General features: G+C 56.7%; 1 protein-coding gene across 1 annotated transcript; it reads left to right on the top strand.

Moving 5' to 3' along the window:
- The first annotated feature begins 464 nt into the window (after nucleotides 1-464).
- On the top strand, nucleotides 465-6,606 carry TAGLN2 (transgelin 2). Its single transcript, XM_041723248.1, has 5 exons — nucleotides 465-617; nucleotides 4,530-4,739; nucleotides 5,061-5,235; nucleotides 5,479-5,581; nucleotides 5,838-6,606. The coding sequence occupies exons 2-5, from the start codon at nucleotides 4,560-4,562 to the stop codon at nucleotides 5,977-5,979; spliced, it is 600 nt and encodes a 199-aa protein (XP_041579182.1). The 5' UTR covers nucleotides 465-617; nucleotides 4,530-4,559; the 3' UTR covers nucleotides 5,980-6,606.
- Nucleotides 6,607-20,982: the final 14,376 nt, after the last annotated feature.

Below are 20,982 nucleotides of genomic sequence, written 5' to 3'. Positions count from 1 at the left end.
TTCGGATCGCTGCAGGGATTAAGGAGGGATGCCGGGTCAGGAGGAGACCAACAGTTGGGAGTGAAAGATCTGAACCCTGGGTCCCAAGGCCCATCACACCCCCGGGGCTCGGGCAAAGGATGACCTCACTCTTGGTTCCTGCCCGGGCCTGAAGTAGGTGGAGAGCAGGAGCACACCAAGTGCCGTCCTGGCCTGCAGCCCCCGTGCTGTCACACCCTGGCACCTGGGGGGAGGGAGGGGTCCTCTGTGTGCCTCCGTTTACCTAACCACGCTTTTTCCATCTCGTAACAACGGCCACAGTCTTGAGCTAAACCTTTCCAGGCCAGCAGCTTCCCACCGAGGCACGAGCCTAAGAGCTCGGGGTGCAGGCCGAGGCTCCCGCGGGTGGAGACCACGGCGGAGGCGCGCGGAGTTCGCGCCGCCCCCGCCCCTGGGCCCGAGGCTCTGCCCTCCGCCCTCCGCCCTCCGCCCTCCGCCGCGGCGCCTTTAAGCCTCTGGACGCTCGCCCCGCCCCGGGTCCGCCCCGTCCGAGGCGGGAACCCGCTGAAAACCCCCGGCCCGCGCCGGGCGCGCCACTCGGCCCGCAGCCCCCGCCCGGAGTGCGCGCCGGCCCGACGGTGAGCAGGGGGGCGGCGGGGCGGGGGCCGCTCTGCACGCCCGGGGCCGTCGGGTCGGGTCGGGTCGGGTCCCCCGAGCCCCGGCGCGGCCCCGCTGGGCGCGGAGGTCAGGCGAGGTCGCGGGGCGCGGACGGGGCGCCCCGGAGCTTCCCCGCGCCCCTCCTGCGCGGCTCCCGGGGCACGTGCGGGGCCGCCGTCTGCGTCCTCTCGGTGCCCGCGGGGCTGCTGCGGAGTCGGACCGGGCCGGCCTCGGGCCCCGGGGCCTGGGGCGCTGCTGCCCCGCCGCTTCCCGCCACCCCGCGCCCCCCGCTGCTGGGAAGGCCGGGGGTGGGGGGGCCCGGGCGGGGTGCCCAGACCACTGCGTCACCGGCGGCGGGCGGCGGGCGGCGGTGACTCATCGGGCTGTAACGGCCCAGGGTGTGGCGGGGCGGGGCGGGGCGGCGGGGCCGGACCTGCGGGCCCCAAGTGCTCGGGGCCCCGGGAGCCCAGCCCGGGAGCAGCGGGGAGCGCGCGGGGGGGGGGCTGGGCGAGGCTCCCCGAGTCCGGCTGCGGAGCCCCGCGCGGGGGGACCGCGGCTGCGAGGGAGCCCAGGGCCACCGGGCTGGCCCCGAGCTCGGCCCCGAGCGCGCCCCCTCCCCGCCGCCGCCCGGGCCCTCGCACCTGCCTGCACCCGCGCCCTGCCGTGGGGAGCCTCCCCGGCCCGCGCCGGTGCGTGCGGCTGCCCGGTGCCCCCACCCCGCGGGGTTCCCGTGTTTGGTACACAGAAGCCATGGCAACGGCCCCACCTCCCCTTCCCCCTCCCCCTCCCCCCGCAAACCCTGCGGCTTCCTGTTTGTGCAGCCTCAGCTTTCTCTTCTGCCCGCGGACTTGCCGCTGAGGGGCTGCCCGCGGGGTCACAGGGGTCCACGCCCGGCCTCTGCCAGGTCCCCGCTCGCTCCGCGCGCCCCAGCCCCCCTGCGACCCGTGGGCACAATGAATGGAGCGTCTCTATCTTTCCAGTGAGACACCCCGCCCCCGGGACCCTATCCCTTGGCATCTGCGTGGGGTGGGGCGAGGTGAGCTCCTGCCCAGGGTCTGGGTGGGGCCGCCCCCCTTCCGGGGCCATTGTAGCTTCGTGGGTGAGGCTGAGGGCTGTTCCCACAGCTGCAGGCAGCTCTGGTTTAGGTTAGGGCCGGCCCACCCCCCAAGTGGTTCTGGTTCAGCTGTTGGCTTCTTTTCGGATCCCCAGCCCTGGGCCTCTCCCAGGCTGCGCCCCACCCCGGTAGGCACCTGGCTGTCTTCCCTTCCTTTGAGGGAGGGCTGCGGAGGGTCCCTCCCCCCCACCCCGTGTCACTAGGGTGGGCCACCCCGGCTCCAGCACCAGCTGGGGCCGCTCAGCTTGCAGCTGGGGAGGAGAATCAGCTGCGGACAGGCTGCCGCCTGTTTCCAGACTCCGCCCCACAGCTCGGACTCCTGGGGCTCTAGGGCAGTGGCCCCAGAGTGGAGCCGAGTCGCCACGGCTGGAGACTGTGACACTGCCAGCTGGGTCCAGGCTCCAGAGTGGGGGAGGGGCCCTCAGCATCCCCCCTGAGCCCAGAGGTGGGTCTGGGAGGCCAAGTCTGTTCAGCTCCTGCAGGGGGGACCCTAGAAGGGTAGGGCTTCAGGCCTGCTCGCCTCAGTCAACCCTGGTGGCTGGGTTAATGATTCTCCTGCCCTTTTTCTCCCCGGCCATCATGATCCCTTGGCTTCAGGCCACTTGGCTCCTAGGGGACACAGCCCCGAGGCCCAGGGGACCAGAGTGAAGCTGCTCCCAGAAGACAGTTCTGGACGTTGGGCTGGGGAAAGGGGGCTTCCTGGTGGCCACAGCCCTGGCCTCCCCCCTGCCCCCGCCCCAGGCCTCCCAGCCATGCTCCTGTGTGTCATGGACCCCCGGGCTGAATGAAGTAGAGCCAGTGGTGGCTGAGTGGTGGCTGAGCTGCGGGGCTGGCCTGGGAGCACAGAACCTCGTCCCCTTGCCCCAAGGCCTCAGCCACCCTGTGCTTGCCCTCCCCCTGCTGAGAGAGTGGGTGCCTGTGGTGTGGGTCAGGGCCCAGACCGACATTTATCCAGGCCAGCCTTCAGGCCGGGGAAGCGAGGATGGGTTGCTCTTAATGAGGTATAAAAATAACTGATTTAGGGGGAGGATCTGTGCCGGAAATGTGCTGCTGGATAAGCCGGGGTAGAGGAGTAGAGGGAAGAGCCCTTTTGGGGTGTGGGGGAGGGGGTAGCCTGAGATGAGGCCCAGAGGCGGGAGCAGGAGGGGGCTTGGGGTGGCGCTGAGCCCCGGGGCCCATGGAGGGGGTGGCAGGATTGTTTAACCTGGGGTGTGTGGGAGAGAGGCAGCCAGAGTGACCTCATCCCTTGAATCTGACCTGGCTCGGAGCCAGATGTGGAGAGCAGGAGAGTGTCCCTTTCCTGTCCTTGCACACAGGTGCCTGTGCTGGGGGATCCCCTGTAGGGGCAGCAGCGGGGATGGGGTAGGAAGTGGGGTCCTGGTTCTCCTCAGCCTGGATGGCATTCCTGGGACTTGCTCTACAGGGTCTCTGGGGTGTAGGACGGGGCAGTGAGACAGAGGGTGGGGCCAGCGGTCTGGAAACCACCTGGTTCTTCCAAACATGCGTTGTCAAAGGAACTTAAACTCTCCTGTGTGTTTCCCCGGGTCTCCCTCCTCTCCATAGGCTTTCCCCCAAAATACCACCTGTGGCACGGGGGTTGGTTCCCTGTTCTCACTGTAACAGATCCCTATAAATTCAGTCATGTAAAGCAATACACATGTCCCGTGGTGCGGTTCTAGAGACCCCGACCGAGGTCTCATTGGCTCAAATCAAAGTGTCAGCAGGGCTGCCTGCCTTCTTGGGGGGCTTGGGGGAGAAGCCCTTTCCTTGTCTTTTCCAGCCTCGGGAGGCAGCTGCATCGCCCTCCCCTGACTCTGCTTCTTCCTGCTGCTCTCACTTGCCCGCCTCCCTCCCTCCGGGTGTAGAGTCCCTTGCTGTGAGGATGCCGCCGCCTGGATGACCCCTCCTGCTCCCCCTCTGTCAAGACCCTTCAGTTCTGCAGAGGCCCTGTGATCTCCATTCACGGGCCCTGGGGGTCAGGAGGGACACCTTTGGGCGGCCGTTGTTCTGCTTACCATGGCTTCTAGAAGGGAAAGTAGAATTGGTTTTGACTGCCTGGTTTCTCATGGGAAGTTCCTTTTGTGTGCTGAAATCTTTTAAGGACCTAGTCAGACCTACTCTTCCAGGAAGCCTCCCAGGCTGCTTCTGCCCCCAGGCTTCTCTATGTTTCTGTGACATAGGGGCTGATTGCAGACTTGGACAGTACTCCGTCACAGACAAGCCTTCCGCTTTCCCGGGTGCTCACTTTGTGTGTCTGTTGGCATTCTGGGACCAAGGACTCCCACAGTCCCTTCCGTAGTCTGTAGCACAACTAGTGGGTATTGCTCAGTTAAAACCAGAGGCTGAGTGAGGGTGGCTGGTCCAGTTCCCTAGCTCCTAGAAGAGGTTTCCCTAAGCCATTCCGCATCTTCCTCCTGCCCCCAAATCCTCCTTCCCAGGGCTGGGGTTGGAATGGCCAGTGTGCCTTTGCTAAAGCTGACTGCCCCGAATGGGGGGCTGAACCCCCAGACTGGGCTTTTCTACCCCGTATTCTGTTCCAATGGGTTTTCTACTTCATTCTAGTAGTAGGGCTGTTAAATGAAGTCAAATGGCAGAACTCAACGTGGTAAACAGCCCCTGCCTGTCATAGGGGCGGGGGCACCCAGAGGTGGCCTGCAGGGGGGCCCTTTGCCCCAGGGCCCCGGGGTCAAGGTGCCAGTTCCCTCATTTGACAGTGCTTCTTTCCCCTGGGGCCTACCCTGCCGGCTGCGGAGTACTGACTGCTGTGCCCTCTCCCCAGCTGCCCCCACAGCCACCACTGCCCTTTGGAATGGCCAACAGGGGACCTGCCTACGGCCTGAGCCGAGAGGTACAGCAGAAGATTGAGAAACAGTATGATGCGGACCTGGAGCAGATCCTGATCCAGTGGATCACCACCCAGTGCCGCAAGGACGTGGGCCGGCCCCAGCCTGGACGCGAGAACTTCCAGAACTGGCTTAAGGATGGCACGGTGAGAGCTGAGCCCTTCTGACCGGAAGTGCCAGGAACAGAGCTCAGCCTGGGCGGGGGTCTGGGCTTGTCCCATTTGCAGAACTGAGGGCACACTGCCTCCTGCGTACCCATCTCCCACAGAGTGAAACAGGGGCCCCTGGGGCATCCACGGGAGGCTGTGCTCTAGACAGCGATGCTGGAGCAGCAGGGTTGTCCCTCTGGGCTCAGGCAGGAAGGAGCTAGGGCTCCCTCAGGGTGGTGGAGGAGCTGCCTTCAGGTGGGACAGGAGCCTCGGAGACCCTTGTGGTCTCACCTCTGCACGCCTGCTGTCCTCACCCAGGTGCTGTGTGAGCTCATCAACGGGCTGTACCCCGAGGGACAGGCACCCGTGAAGAAGATCCAGGCCTCCACTATGGCCTTCAAGCAGATGGAGCAGATCTCTCAGTTCCTGCAGGCAGCCGAGCGCTACGGCATCAACACCACTGACATCTTCCAGACTGTGGACCTCTGGGAAGGTGGGCTGGGCTGTCGTGACCAGGGGGACGGGGTGGGTTTCTGGCACCCTGGGGACAAAGGTGTGTGTGTGTGTGTCTGTGTGTGTGAGATGGAGGAATGGGCCATGTGGGGGGTCGGGATGGAGCAGGGTTTGGGGATGAAGGGAATTAGGAAGCCAGGCTTGCTGATGTCACTGGGAGGGGAGGAACCCTGGCACCAGGACCCCAGGGCCGCTGAGGCCGACACGCCCTCCCCCTTCCCAGGAAAGAACATGGCCTGTGTGCAGCGGACGCTGATGAACCTGGGTGGATTGGCCGTAGCCCGGGATGATGGGCTTTTCTCTGGGGATCCCAACTGGTTTCCCAAGTGAGTATCACCAGGCGGCCCGGGCCAGTCCCTGTCCCTAGCAAAAGGTCCTGCACGAAGTGCTTTCACGTCCCTCGTCTCTCCCCAAGTCCTTACAACCCTCCTGGGATGGCAAGGAGACACGAGGAGGTGGCTTCAGAGAGCTCCAGGCTCTCACGGACCAAGCTGACACAGACACCTGAGTGCCCCCTGCCCAGTCCAGGGGACCCAGGGGCAGCCTCCAGCCTTGTCCTGACCCCGCTCCCTTTCCATGCAGGAAGTCCAAGGAGAACCCTCGGAACTTCTCGGACAACCAGCTGCAGGAGGGCAAGAACGTCATCGGGTTGCAGATGGGCACCAACCGCGGGGCCTCCCAGGCCGGCATGACCGGCTACGGGATGCCACGCCAGATCCTCTGATCTTCCGGCCCCATTCCCGCCCTCTCGTGAATGGTTAATATATATATATATTTTTTAGCAGTGACATTCCCTGAGAGCTCCCAGGGCCCTCAGACTCCCCTTGGCCGGGTGGGGGCCTGGCCTCCCCGGGGGTGCCCCCTGGCGGGCTCTCCCCTGTGCTTACTAATACATCCCCTTCCTTAAACCCACCAAAACTGGACCAAGTGGCCTCTCTTCTCCTGGGACCAAAATCTGGGGGCCTCGCCACCCCCCACCCCTATACCTCTCCTCTTTCCCTTTGGCTCCTTTTTGCCCTGAGCCCTGCCCTCGATCCGTTGCTTGGCCAGGGCTCGGGGACGCTGCCTCCTGGCCTTCCCTCCACGAGGATGCCTCGCCCCTAGCTGTGGCTGCAGGGACTTAATTTATAGGGAGAGGCCTGTGGCGGTGGCCACCCCAGCCACAGCTGTGCCGCGCTCACCACACAGCCGGGCAGTCGGCCCCTGGCAGGGGCCCTCTTGGCTTCCCATTTTTCATTCCCCTTGCTGTGGCTAAGGGGTGGGCGGGAGGGGATGGGGGGAGGGCTGCCCGCCATGGGCCGGGGCTTGAAAAACCTGAGTCTGCTGATTGAAATAAATGTCTCTGTCTTTTTTTGTGTGGTCTCTGGCTGTGTCTGGGGCATGAGCCCTTCAGCGGGAAGGGAGGCATGTGGGGCCAGTTCGGTGCCTGGTGCAGGGAATGGTGAGAGGGCTGAGATGAAAGGCTCTAGTCCTCGCCCCATCCTCCAATTTCCTTCCCTGTCCTCTTCTCTGTGGGTTTCGAGGAGGGTGGATTGGGGTTGGGCACAGCTGCCCTTGGGGCAGGAGGGCGTGTGGGGAGTGTCCACACTGGCCTAGGAACTGGGTTGCTCTTCCAGCCACTACAGCTTCTTAGCCGCTGCAGGAGGGTGGAGCCGACAATTGGCACTGCCCTGAGTCCTGGCAAGTCCTGGCAAGTCTCTGGGTGCCAGGCCCCCCAGGCAGCCTTGGGGCAAAGTGGCCTCTGTTGCAGTTGGCCAGGCCAGCTTGGGGGCCAGGGCCAGGGGTTGCAGTGGTGCGGAGGAGCTGACGGGCTGCAGTGAGCAGGGAGTGAGAGCGTGCCGGAGTGAGGACGCCCTGGTGATTGATCCCACGCACTTGGGAACTCAGTGCCTGGAGAGCAGAGGAGACAACTTCCCTTCTGGGTGGGTGGATGGGTGGCCTTGTACCAAGATAATCAATTTTGGGGTCCGGTTGTCTGGAGCTGGCCCTGACCACCCTTAGTTTCTAGTTCCTGGGTGTCACCTTTACCCCATGGCCTCCCCATGGGACCTGGGACTTGCCAGGAAGATGTGCACAGACCTCAGGCCAGCCCCCTACACCAGGATCCCCTACCCCCTTTCTGCTTCAGGGCATGTTTCCTCAGAATTGTGCCTGAGGGTGACAGTTACGATGGGTACTACTCAGCTTTCATTCTCTCTTCTCCCACTGCCCCGCCGCCGCTGCCCCGCCACCGTGGCTCCCCTTGCCAAGAGGCACCTACTGTGTGCTAGGCCCCCTGCCCAGACCGGACCTGAGGGGTCAGCTGGGAGGCTCAGCCCCGTCCTGAAAGATCCTGACAACACTGCAGGAGCTGGAATTTGCTTGCGTGCTACACTCCCTTGGGCTGAGGCACAGATAAGATAGGGCTGCAGCCTGTATGCAAATTCCCAGGGGATTAGCTGTCGTCCTGCCCCTTTATCTCTGGTTCTCGGCAGGCTTGTGGGATGCCAGAGAGAGACTGTGATGTCATCGCAGGGAACATTGAATTCACTAATTGTTACTAGAAATCCAAGTCATTTGCACCCTTCCCTGACTTAACTATTTATAGCTACGGATGCTGGATGCTGGATGCTGGCCACGTGCCTCCTGACTTTCCTGGGACACTCCTCTCCTTCCAGAGCCCACACTGCGACCCACGACTTCCCCCCAGGTTCCCACCGTAGTCCACGAGGCGGCTGTTACCGTGTTACCGCCCCCGTTTTGTTCCCACACACACAGTGGGGCTCGGTGTCCCGCGGCCCCGGAAAGACTGAAGGGAGGGGCGTGGGTTTGAGCCCGGGGCAAGGAGCGGCTCCAGGCTCAGCAAGCAGCAGGGCCGCGGGGAACCGAGGGGCCAGGGAAGTGGGGGTGGCAGGCGCCTCTCATCCGAACAGTGAAGATACTGGCTCCTTCCTCTGTTGCTGTGAGGATTTTGCCAGAACCTGTGCAGAAAGCCCGGCTTGGGCCCTGGCACAACAGCACGTGCCCCAGGATCGGGCGAGCGGGGACAGCGGGGTTTGCACGGACGTCTTGCCAGGAGAGATGTGATGCCTGGTGGCACTGCGGCCCCGAACCAGCTCGGAGGTGACCACTCCCCTGCTCAGAGGTGCCTCCGGCAGCCGTGTCCCTGCCCCAGGAGTAACTCACTCTTCAAGGCAAACACCCACTCGATGGAGCCCTGCTTGATTAGGGGGCACGCCTTCTTCTGGCTACGATCACCACCACCCACAGGTCCTGTGAGCAATCTCCATGGCTCCCCTCAATCCACCTCACTTGCAACTTCAGCCCCTTCCTTTTGGAAATGGTCTGCATAGACACCTCAAAATTTGCTTTGCTTAGCATTTTGTCCCATGTGGGGCCACGGCTTCATGCCTCATCTGGCCTCTTTCATCCCTCCTGGCCTTACCCCCTTAGGGGTCCCTGGGGTGGGGGGGCCAGAGCTCCTCTGTGTGGCACCTGGCTCTCAATGGCTCTCGCACCCACACGTTTGTTACAGCCGCCAGGACCCTCGTCCCCTCCAGGTCTCCCCACGGCTCTGTCCTACCATCTTTGTTCAAATGTCACCTCCTGAGTAAGGCCTCCCCTGGCCAGCCTACTAAAAATTGCACATTCCACCCTCAGCCTGCACCCTGCTTTCTCCTATCACCACTTGACGCACAGTGTATTTTACTTATTTGTTTTCTGTCTCCACCCACAGAATGTACACTGTTTAAGGGCAGGTTTGTGTTGGTTTTGTTGATGTGGAGAAGTGCCTGGCATGTTGTAGGTGCTGGATAAATATTTGTGGAACAAATGAATGCATATCACCTTATTCTTGCGTTCCTGAATCTCCTGGCCCAGTGACCCGGTGCCGCCAGACCAGGGTCTCAGCAAGCCAGCCTGTCATTGGGTCTGAGATGGAACCAGCTCATCTGTCAGCTTCCAGTGCTCTCCCATTGTTCATTTTCAGCAGGTGAAAACCTGAGAATACAGGGCTCTGGACAGCCAGGAGTGGACCTGAGGAGGGGCTGGAGAGCCCCGGGTATGTGTTCTCGGCAAATAGAAGGCACCTTGAGGGTTTGGAGGAAGAAATGGGAGTAGGGCAGGAGGAGGTAGGAGCCCTCCTAGGTTCATTTACTCCTTGCCTTCAGCCTTGAAGTGAAAATCACTGCAGAGGTGGAGAGAAAGTAGGCTTGGCTCCTCGTGACCCAAAGGGAAGACTTGGAGAAGGAAGGCAGGAAGAGGCAGGGGGGGAGGAGGAGGAAGAGGAAAAGGGCTCCTGGTGCTCAGCCTAGCTTGGCTCACCCTTGGGGAAAAAGCATAGGTCTGTGTGGTCTACTCCTATGCATCTGTGTCCAGGTGTGTGAGAATCCGCAGGGCCGGGGGTCACGGGAGCAGGTGCGACCAGAGGAGTCTGTGACCACGCGTGGAGGCCGCCTGTGAGCGTGTTTGCCAAGGATCAGGGATTATGGGCTCAGAGAGGTGTGCGTCCTGTGTGTGTAGGCAGAACGTAAGCATCTGTGAGTTTGCACATGGCTCCGTGGAGAACAATATGTCCCATTCCTGCCTTTATGGCTGGGGGAGGCCTTTGAGAGCTTGGCAAAATGCCCAAGGAGCAGCCGAACAGGAAAAAGGCTGGACAATAGAGCCCTCGGGAGGGAACTGTAAAGGGTCTGGGATTAAATTTGTCGAGGAGAAGCCTAAAGAGTAAGTTAGTAACTGTCTGCTTGCAAAGAAATGAGTTTCAGTCCCAGTGGCTATAGCGGTGGATTAAAAGAAAATGCACTGAAGTTGTGTCTAGAGAAATTTAGGTTAGACAAGGAAAAATGATCCTCTTGACTCTGAAGGTTATTAGCCTCTGGCATCTCTTAAGGATTAAGAGGAAAGTTTTCAATAATAGGACAGATCCCATTTTAGATGGAAAATGGGCAGTTCTGCTTGGAGAGGCATATACATACCCCATTTTTAAAATCCATGTGTTTGTTCATTCAGCAATTATTAGGGTTCTCCATGTCAGGCCTTATGGGGCATATGAAGATCATGATCTGTTTGCCCAACGAGCACATAGTCCTTCAGGGGAGATAAAGCACAGATAGGAGCCGAGACAGGATCATTCAGGAAGCCAGAGCTCTGTGCCATCAGAGAAGTGCAAACAGGGATCTTTGGGAGGATCCCTCGCTAGCCCTGGGTCATTTGTGCTGCAGAGGCTGATGGTACTGTCAAGGTGAGCTGAGGCTGCCTGTCCCAGGAAACTGCTCCCCTCATCTGTTCAGGGGAGCGGGACTGCTGGTTAGGGGCTCAAGGGCTCTTCCATGGAAAGGACCAGTCACTGGCTCTGTGGTCAGAGGTCAGCTGTCAGTGTGGGTGAGGGCCACTCCCTCCATCCTGGAGTGGGGTTGGTGTAGAGGCCTGGGCTGGGGTGAGAACCAGGGTCTGGGTAGGGACAGCTCAACATCATGGGGTATGAGGGGGAGGAGAGCAAAAATGACTCAGACACTGGGGCTGCCTCCCATCCCCCCCCCCCCCCCCCCCCCCCCGGAGAACCTGAGTTTTGAATTGTGTTTCCATTAGAGAAGCAAGGAAGTATGGCTCCGTGTGGACTGGGCCATCATGGTGGCGACTGTGTGGCATCATGCTAGTTGCTGTGCTATGAGCTTTTTATCTGTCGTTCGTATTTGTTCTTCAGTTATTTCAACTAATATTTCCTTTTTTTTTTTTTTTAAGATTTTAAAAATTTATTTGAGAGCGAGCATGCGTGAGGAGGGGTAGCAGCAGAGGGACAGCCAGGTTCCCTGCCGAGTGGGAGGGACTCAGTCCAAGGACCCTGAGATCACGACCCCAGCTGAAGTCTTGCACTTAATCCACTGAGCCACCCACATGCCCCTCAACAAATATTTCTTGAGCACCCATTTAGGGTAAGGTATGTGCTGGGGCTGGGGGATATATCATCAGCAAGGCAAGTAGAGTCTCTGCCCTCTTGGGAGGAGCCAGAGAAGCAAAGAGCTTGTTATAGTGTGATATGGGGGCAGTAAGGGGAGTGTGGGTGCGAAGGGGGACCCCACAGGAGGGCACTCAGCCCAGCCTTGAAGGGAGGCAATCAGTGAGGCTCTCTGGAAGATGCTGAAGTCTGAGCTGGGGGTTTAGGGACAATCAGAAGCATGAAGGCGTGGCCCATGGTGGTGAGGAGAGGGTAGGGGGGTCAGGGGTGCAGCGTGGGCTCGGCCTGGAGTGGGAATGTGCGGAACCCCACTGTGAGGGCCAGCTCAGGGCTGAGAATGCACTTGTGAAGGGAAGTCAGGATAGCTCTTCCAAGGAGCTTCAAAGTCAAATGGAAGATTCTGGATATTTCCTCAGGGCCTGGGGCACCACTGAGGAGACTGAAGCAGGAGGCTGAAGAGCTGAGAGTTGTGTCTTATTTAGAAGGCTTTCTTCGACTGTAGGGCAGAGAAAGGCCTGGGGCTGGGGAGACCCGGAGGCAGACCCACTTTAGGAGGCTGCTGCACGGGTTCAGGCTGGAGTGACAGTGGCCCGGGCCAGGGGAGCTCAGCAGGCATGAGAAGGAGTGGATGGATTTCCAGGTTGGCTCGTGCTTTGCGGATAGCGAAGAAGAGGGTTTCTGCCACCAGGTGAGGGGTGCCGCGTCCCCGGGACCAGAAATTCAGGACTGTGGTGGGGCTGGGGGGCTTGACAGTGACACAGATTCTTCTTCTCTTCTCTCCCATGTTACAGGTCGTGAAACTGAGGCTCAGAGCCAAAGTAACTTCAGAACCCAGCTGGCTGATTTGAGCTGGTGATCGAAGCAGCCCAAGCTCACTGCTTGCCCTTCTCTGGGCTCCCCTATGAGCTGGCTGACCTGGGGAGGGGCTCGGCCTGGCAGCCAGCACGGACTGCGGTTTCTCTGTGGGTGGAGGCCAGGGCTGCAGTGAGGAAGCGAGAGGTCAGGCCTCAGAAGAGGTGCAGGAAGTTCAGCTGCACAGCTGCCACCCCTCCAAGGCCACTGAAGATCTGGAAGCTTCAGGAAAAGGCTGATGGAGGGACCCCGAGGCCCAGCCCCTGGGTCTTGCAGCTCAGGGCTCCCATCCTCAAGGTTCTCTGACTTCCTGGGGGCTCCTGACTGTCCAGCTTTTACCTCTGGCAACAAATCTATTGCAAAACCACCGGGGCAGACAGAGAGGTGTGCCTCCGAGGCCCTCCCAGATCTATTAGTTCCAGATCTATTAGTTGTCACCTCTTGGGATGGCTTTAGTATTTGTACAGCCTTTGGAGAAAAGAGAAAAACACACCTAGACACTGTAAGTAGCTTGCTCAAGTTCCCCGCATCCTTGACACCCTCGTGTATCCTCCTCTGGCGTCGCAGTACCTGGCCCAGAAGCTAGCTCAGTGGGAGTTCATGGTTTTGCACTGGTTCTGCATGTTCTAGAATCCAGATCTCTGGACTCCTGGTCACTGCCTGGACATTGAAAATATCCAAAGTGAAGCATCCTTGGGGCTGGGGCTGGCTGTGGGCTCCAGCAGACACAGGGTGGCTGGGCTGCCCTGGGCCCCCTCCTGTCTCTCCCCCAGCCCTGCCACAAGGAGTCCCAACCCGCTCAGACATATCCTGTTCTCCAAGGGACATCGGGTCTCACACTGCCAATGGGGCAGGCACCCTGGGAGCGGGGGGGCTGGTTACAAATGCAGATTCGGTTGGTCCTGTTAGACCCCCTGGGAATCCATGGTGGTGCTCCTGGGGGTGCTCTTGAATCTGCACGTTAAGCTGGCTTCCTCCATAATTCTTAGGCAGCCCTGTCCTAGGAGATGCAGAGAGAAGCTTCTCCAACCAGAAAACTGAGGTCTGGGAGGGCCCTGGCCCAAGGCCTTGGATGAGAGTCGTCCCTGCCCACCCCCCTGCTCTGTTTGGGCCACTGTGGCGGGGTTGCCAGGGGAAACGGGCTGTGTAACTTCCGGGCTTTGGCGGCTTTCCCTCCTTGGCCTTATCTCAACATCCGCCAAGCAGTCCAGGGTCTGTGCTGGTCACGTAGGAGGGGAGGCTGGTGCCAGGCGTGCGGAGGCGTGTCCGGGGTACCAGGACCTGGGGCAGGCGGAGGGTGGAGATGCGGTTTTGAAGAGGGGCGGAGGCTGCAGATTCCTTAAAGTGGGTCTCCTAAGCCTGCAGGCGCTGTGCCCTGGGGGACTGTGGCCAGGTGGGGGGCGGGGGGCACCGGCGGGGCCCTGCCAGTGCTCTGGAGGTTCGGTCCGCTCCCAGCGTCACCCCCACCCAGACGGGGGGGGGGGTGGTGCCTCTCCTCTGCTTCCCTGCCTCTTCCCTCTGGACCCAGGGCCTCCAGGAACACCCCACCCCTCCTCCCCACCCCCCGCATCCCCCCAGCCCCTCTCCTCCCTGCTTTTCCTCCGGTGCTCACCATCTTTCTCCTTGGTCTTCCCACTCTCTCCCCACTCCCTGCCCCCTGCAGGGTCTCCCCTGCTGTAGCCTGAGGGCCCCGAAGTTTAGAAGGACAGGAAAAAGAGTTTTGAAGAAAGAGGGAAGGCAGCAAATGCTTTCAGTAAAATAATTCATGCATTCAAGTGTTTATTTATGTGTTCAGCTCTACTCTGCTTTGGGAGGAACTGAAGGCCGTTCTGAGAGTTCAAGTGCTCCAGGAAGAAGGGGGTAGTGAGATAGGCTTGCAGGCATCCTTGCAACTTAGAGGATTTACAGTCTGATTCCTGACCATGTTTATGCCACGAGGAGGACAAAGATGTGCCCCCCCCCCCGCCTCTGCATAGTGCCCCCCACGCACCGCCCCCCACGCACCCCCGCCCCCAGCTCTGGGGGAGGAAAAGGAAGGAAAACCACCAAACTTTGTGCAAACTGATTTTCGAGCCTGGTCGGCGCAGTGCCTCTTCTTGCTTATTACCTGGCGTCACAGATGAGTACACAAGGCCCAGGTGGTTAGGTAGGTGGCCCAGGGGCTCTCAGCTGTGAGCAGCTAGGCCAGGGCTCTAACCTTGCTGGTCTGGCTCCAAAATTAGTCACCTCTTTCCTTCTTCACTCGCTGTCTGGGGAGCACAAGTCACAGGGGAGCCTCATCCAGGCTGGCCTAGATGGACTTCCTGGCTGTGAACCTGCCGAGAAGCAACGTGCTTTCCTGAGAACTGAATGAGCATCCCCAGAACTCCCTTTAGGGACGGTTGGTCACCCCGACAAGGGCAGCAGAAGCTGGGAGGGCAAGGAGGCCGGTCCGGGGAGAGGAGGGGGCGCCCCGTGCTGGAGGCCTGAGTATCAAGGAGTTCAGGGACAACCGGAGCCAGCAAGGAACTACATGTGCTCCACACCGACTCCCCCACGGGATGCTGGGAGCCTCTCCCCGTTGGCCTTTCTTTCTCTCTGTGGCCCTGCTACCCCCAAGCCACTCCGAGGAGCCTGGGCATTGCTGATCCCTGGCCTGCGAAGTGCAGGTTCCTAAATGCAGTTCAAGCACCTAGAGACAGAGAGAGACAGAGGGGAACAGGGCCTCAGTCTCCCTTCTCAGAGCTCTTAGGACAGGAGACACGCTCCAGTGAGTGGCCAGACTTGTCATTTTAACCATGGCTCCGCTGGGTCTTATCTCCCAGGCTCCTCCCATCTAAATGCGCTGATTCATCAGAGTCAAAATTCTTATCTGTCTGGCCTTAGCCAGTGTGGGGAGCAGCTGGGGAGGCCTGCAGGGTGGGGCCGGCACCCAGGGGGCTCCAAGGCCCAGCGGCTGAGAAGGGGCTGCAGGGGGATAGGGAGGCTGGGGTGCGGGGGGCAGCACAGAGCCGAGCCTGGGGGACTGCGGGTGTAATTGGAGGCTCCTCTGGGAGTGACAACGTGGTAGGAAGAGTCAGGGAGCCTGGGGGTGGAATTGGGGTCGGGCAGGGAGTCGGGACCTGCGCTCTTCCTCTGGCTTTCCAGCCTCGCCCCGCCCCTGCCCTCCCCGCCCCTGGACTGCTGTCCCCTGGGGCTGGCTGGGCAGCTGGGACGGAGGAAAGAGAGAGAGCCTGGGGCTGGGGCTGCAGGAAGCGGATGCTCCAGATGCAGGGCAGCCCCAGGAAGGCCAGGATGGCAGGCAGGGCGCAGGGGAGAAGGTGGGAGAGGCCGGTGGTGGGGAGGAGCAGGGAGGAGGGGGCTGAGGCTGGGAGGGGTCAGCGAGGGCACCCCACCCCGACCCCCACCAGATACGGCCCTGGCCTGCCGCCCTTTGGAGGCAAGTTTTGCTGAGAAGGGGAAGGCTGCCTCCCTACTTATCAGGGGTGGGACAGGCTCTGTGGGGCCCACTGAAGACAAGCAAGACAAACTTATTAATGCGACATTCATGGCAAGAGTAAACATTGATTTAGGGTAATGAATCACGACAAATGAGAAATGTTTCAAAACCTGGCAAAAACTATAAACATCCTAACATCTGGAAGAGTAACAAGAAGTAAGTGAATTCACTGGCTGGGACAACTCAAAAATCGCTTCCGCCCTTCCCTTTTCTGGCTGTTTATTTTGTCTCCCAATGACAGCGATTTTATATTATTTATACAGACAGAACAGAGCGATAATTCATTCTTTCTGCTGATATGGATTGATCGACACTTTTATTATTATTAATACATTAGGGCGTTTCTTTGATTTTGCGATTTGCTCTTGGCAACATTAGATCAATGTTTCTTATTGTCAAATTTGGGAGAATCTGAGCTAAGTTTCTCACATGAGCTGTAAGGATTTCAGGACATTGTTCAGTAATTACTCTTAAATGTTCTTTGATTTGATGGCCCTCATTAGCCAACCTGCCATGGGTTCTGAGTGTAGTGTACTAATATGAGTCTTACGCAAGCTCTATCAATGTCGATATTTTATGTCAAATCAACAGGAAATCTAATATATCCCCAACGCGTTCAGATGGTTTTCTCCTCCTTGTTAACTGGATTATGAAACAATCCAAGTGCCTATTTATTCAGAATTTGTCTATTTCCCTTATTGAATTACGTTGTTGATAGAATCTGAACATTTTCGTTACAATTTACTTTTCAATTTCATAATAATTTGTACCAATTTCACAGTTCATTTTTATCACTTTTGTTTCATAAACCTATTAAGTCCTTTTCCTGAGATGTAATTGACACACAACATTATATTAGTTTCAGGTGTAATGACGCTGTGTTTGTCTACACTGAGAAATGATCACCACGAGAAGCCTGGTTAACATCTGTCACCGCACACAGTTACACATTTTTTTTTCTTAGGATGAGAGATGGTAAGGTCTACTCTCTCCGCATCTTCCAAATATATCCTCCAGTATTATTAACCACAGTCAGCCTGTTGTACTTTAATCCTCAAGACGGATTTATTTTATGATTGGGAGTTTGTGCCTTTTGACCATCTTCACTCATTGCCCCACCCCTGACTCCCCACCCTTGGCAGCCACAAATCTGCTCTCTGTATCTAGGAGTTTGGATTTGTTTGTCATTTTAGATTCTACACGTAAGCGAAGGCCGGTTCATTACCCTCTTGGGAGTTTCCTGGGTATAATCTCAAAGTGGCCCCGTATGTGGAGGGCAGAGAGAGACCAGAGCGAGAGAGAGAGAGAGAGAGAGAGAGAGAGATATGACCCCTCCAGGTTGGGAGGTGGCAGGTTTAATAAGCGAAGGGACTTATACAGGAGGCTTGTCTCACGTGGGAGCCAGAGTGGTGGATCCTGCACCTGCCCCCCAAGTCTTAAAAGGTCATATAGAAGCCCCAGCTGGGTTTATTCGCATACACTGGCCAGATGCCCTCAGTGCCACGTCACTACCTCCAGGCTGTGTCCTTGGGGCAGCCTCTGGGAGGCAAAGCCAAGTGGAGCCCACATTCAAGGACAGGGTGACGCCGAGGAGCCTCTGATTGCCTGGGTCCAGCTCATGGGTCAACCAGCGGTCCAGTCTTTGGTGACCTCCCCCGACAGCGGGACCGTATCATTTGTCTTTCCCAGTCTGACTTACTTCACTTTAGCCTAATCCTCTCAAGATGCATCGGGATGCGTCCATGTCATCACCAATGGCAAGATTTCATTCTATTTTTATGGCTGACTGGCATTCCATCGTATCTCTCTCCCTCCCTCCCTCTCTCTCCCTCTCTCTCTCTGTCTCTGTCTCTCTCTCTCTCACACACACACACACACCCCCCACACATTTTCTGTATTCATTCATTCCATTGGACACTTGGGTTGTTTTCATGTCTTGCCTAGTGTATGTAACGCGGCAAGGAAGACAGAGTGCATAATACACCTTTTTGACTTAAGTGTTTTTTGTTTTCTTTGGATAAACACCCAGGAATGAACTGATGGATCATAGGGCCATTCTTTTTTTAGTTTTTTTGAGGAACCTCCATACTGGTTTGCACAGTGGCTGCACCAATTTACATTTCCCATGAGCAGGGCATGAGGGTTTCCTTTTCTCCACAGCCTTGCCAACACTTGTTACCATTTGTCTTTTTGCTAATAGCCATTCTACCAGGTGTGAGGTGGTATCTCATTGTGGTTTTGCTTTGCATTTCCTGATGATGGGTGATGGTGAGCCCCTTTTCATGTACCTGTTAGCCATTTGCATGTCTTTCTTTGAAAAATGTCTGCTCAGAACCTCTGCCCATTTTTAATTTTTTTACTATGGAGTTGTAGGAGTTCTTTATATATTTTGGATATTAATCCCTTATCAGATACATGATTGGTAAAGATTTTCTCTCATTTAATAGGTTGCCTTTTCATTTTGTTGATCGTTTCCTTTCCTGTACAGAATAAACTCATTAATTTTAATGTACATTTTCTGTTGTTTAACATATACATTTAAAGCTGATGAAAGGAGACAATGTACTCTTTCCAAAAATTTTTTTAAAAATTTTATTTTTTTTTAAGATTTTATTTTTTTATTCATGACAGACATAGAGAAAAAGAGAGGCAGAGACACAGGCAGAAGGAGAAGCAGGTTCCATGCAGGGAGCTTGACTTGGGACTCCATCCAGGGTCTCCAGGATCACACCCCAGGCTGCAGGCAGTGCTAAACCGCTGGGCCATCAGGGCTGCCCCCAATTTTTTTAAAGCAAACTCTATGCCCAATGTGGGGCTCAAACTCATGACCCCAAGGTCAAGAGCTGCATGCTCTGACGGAGTCAGCCAGGCATCCCAAAGAGGATATATTCTTGATATATGTCCAAATCTGTTAAATCTCATTTGTGTTATTTAAATCTTCAAAGAGATGTTCCAAGATGCAGCTTAGAAAGGCATGTTCAAGTTGTATCAACTCTTTGAATACATTTTTTTTCTCCCCCAAGCCTTTGAAAATACATTACAGACCATTGTTACCTAGGAAGGAGTGGTAGGCGGAGTAATGTACCACCTCTCCTCCACATATCTACCTCTTAATTCCCAAAATATTTAAATATTTACATTATATGGTAAAAGGACTTTGCAGATATGAATAAATTAAGGATCCTGAGATGAGGAGATTCTCCTGGTGGGCTCAACATAATCATATGAGTCCCTAAAATCAGAGAAACTTCTCCAGTAGAGGGAAATGTGACTCGTGCAAAGTGCTCAGAGGTGTCATGTTCCTGGCGTTAAGTATGGAGGAAGGGGGCCAGGAGCCAAGGAATACGGTGGCCTACAGAAATTGGATAAAGGATTGACCTTTAGGTAGGGAACACAGTCCTGCTGACACCTTAGTTTTAGGCCAGTGAGAACTCCAGAGCCATAAGATGATAAATTTATGCTGTTTTAAGCAACCGAATTTGTGGTATTTGTTACAGCAGCAGTAGAAAACTTATACATGAGGCTTGAATAGTTTTTAAATGGAAAGACTGTCTCATTATAATCAGAAAAGTTCAAGTGGGCATGTGTGTTTGAAATGATCTATGAGAAGAATGCCAGAAGGAAAAACCGAATCATTGTTGAAAAAACAGAAGTAGTTAATAAGTTTAGGGCCTCTGGAGGCAGCTTTCTCTCTGGTGAGATGTATAATGTGTTTATAATTATATATGGCGCATTAGTAGGTCTCTTCCTGGCCAGAGAGGACTTCCGTTTTGGCCAGGCAGTGATAAGAACTGAATCTCCACTTACAATTTCATACAATGGGAGGGTTAGAATTATTTTCACAGGCCGGCTTCTGGCTTTTCAAAATATTTCAAGCCTTGTTTTTCTTTCACTTTGCAAATCCTTTTGGTGTTGGGCACCACAGCACATATTCCCACAGAGACTATGGCAAGCACTTTCCTGTCCTGACATGGGGAGGGGTGGCAGGGCAGACGGGTGGGGGGGAGCGGTTCAGGCAGCCAGGCCTGCAGCAGCACAGCAGACAAGTGATGGAGAGCCACACAAATGGGTTGTGCGGAATCCCCGATAAATGGATCCCTAACTCAGCTTACTTTTGCAAATCTACAAAACGCAGGGCCCAGCGGACTCGCAGCAGAGCCCCATGAAAGCCTTGCAAAGGGCTCCCGCAAGGCGAGAAACTTAAGCCTGGCTAGCTAGCTAGCTTGGAGGTGAATTCCAACAAGGCCTGGCAGGACATTCCGTGACACTGTCACCCCATCCTTCCTGCCTGCACTTTACACCTTTCCTTCAGACAGGCCGCGCGGCGTGGGTTGAGAGAAGAGCACCGGCCTGGAGTTTGGACAGTGATCTCTCTTGGCCTCAGTGTCCTCCTTGGTGGTGGAGATAACTACCCCACAGGGATGTGCTGTGAGGATTCTGTGGAGCACTGGGGAAGCCTCCCAGCCAGCAGGCTGCACTCCAGTGGTCCCTCCTCTGGGCGCTGCTGGGAAGCGGCTGGGAGGGGAAGGGTGCCAGGAACACTCCCAAGCCCAGAGGGTGGTGCTCCCCCCTTCGGGCCTGCCTGCCGGGTGGCCTCCCCCTCTGACCCCACCTCCTACACTGTGGCCTCACTGTGGCCTCCCCATCCCCGCGCTGCCCCGGGTTCTTCTGAGGATCCCAGAGGAGATCAGGCTGGGAAATCCAGAGAAGGAATGCGAGGTCTGCTGGAGTAAGGCCTTTTAAGAACAACTGGAGGTGACCCCGGGTCCCTTCCTCCACTCCCCTGGGGCTGCGAACGGCCTCGGTGCCCCAGCTCTGCAGAGGCTCCCGGCCTGCCTCCCGTTGCCAGCAGCTTTGAAGCACAAGAGTGAGTTGCGGGAGCTTCAGAGACACGGCCTGGGCGAGGCCAGCGCTTGCAGAGCAGTTCACAGGGTCACAGAGTCACCACTGCCTTTCACGGGAGGTCAGCTGCTCAGGGCTGGGGGTGGGGCTGTCCCTGGCGGGTGCAGAGGCTTTGTGAGGCTTGGGGCCCGCAGGCTGCAGGGGTCAGTTCAACTGCGTCCCTGTAGGATGGGAGGGAAGAAGTTTGGAAGAAACCAACTTGGGAAGAAAATCATAAAACTCCTAAGAACTCTTCCAGAACAGTCCATCCAAATTGGGAAGTGTTGAAAGGCCGATTTCCTTTTTTTTTTTTTTTTTTTTTTGCTGAGGGGCTGCTCCTCTTTTAAAAAGGCCGATTTCCTAAAGCCAGTTCCGTAGATTTCCATTCAGGCAGTCTATAGGGCTTACATTTTATATTTATTTATTTATTTATTTATTTATTTATTTATTTATTTATTTATGGCTTACATTTTATTTTATTTTATTTTACTTTATTTTAAATATTTTATTTATTTATTCATGAGAGAGAGAGAAAGAGAGGCAGAGACACAGGCAGAGGGAGAAGCAGGCTCCCCAAGAGG

Source organism: Vulpes lagopus, chromosome 11 (assembly GCF_018345385.1).
Source record: "Vulpes lagopus strain Blue_001 chromosome 11, ASM1834538v1, whole genome shotgun sequence".
Classification (NCBI taxonomy): domain Eukaryota; kingdom Metazoa; phylum Chordata; class Mammalia; order Carnivora; family Canidae; genus Vulpes; species Vulpes lagopus.
This window is presented reverse-complemented; position numbering and strand designations above follow the sequence as displayed.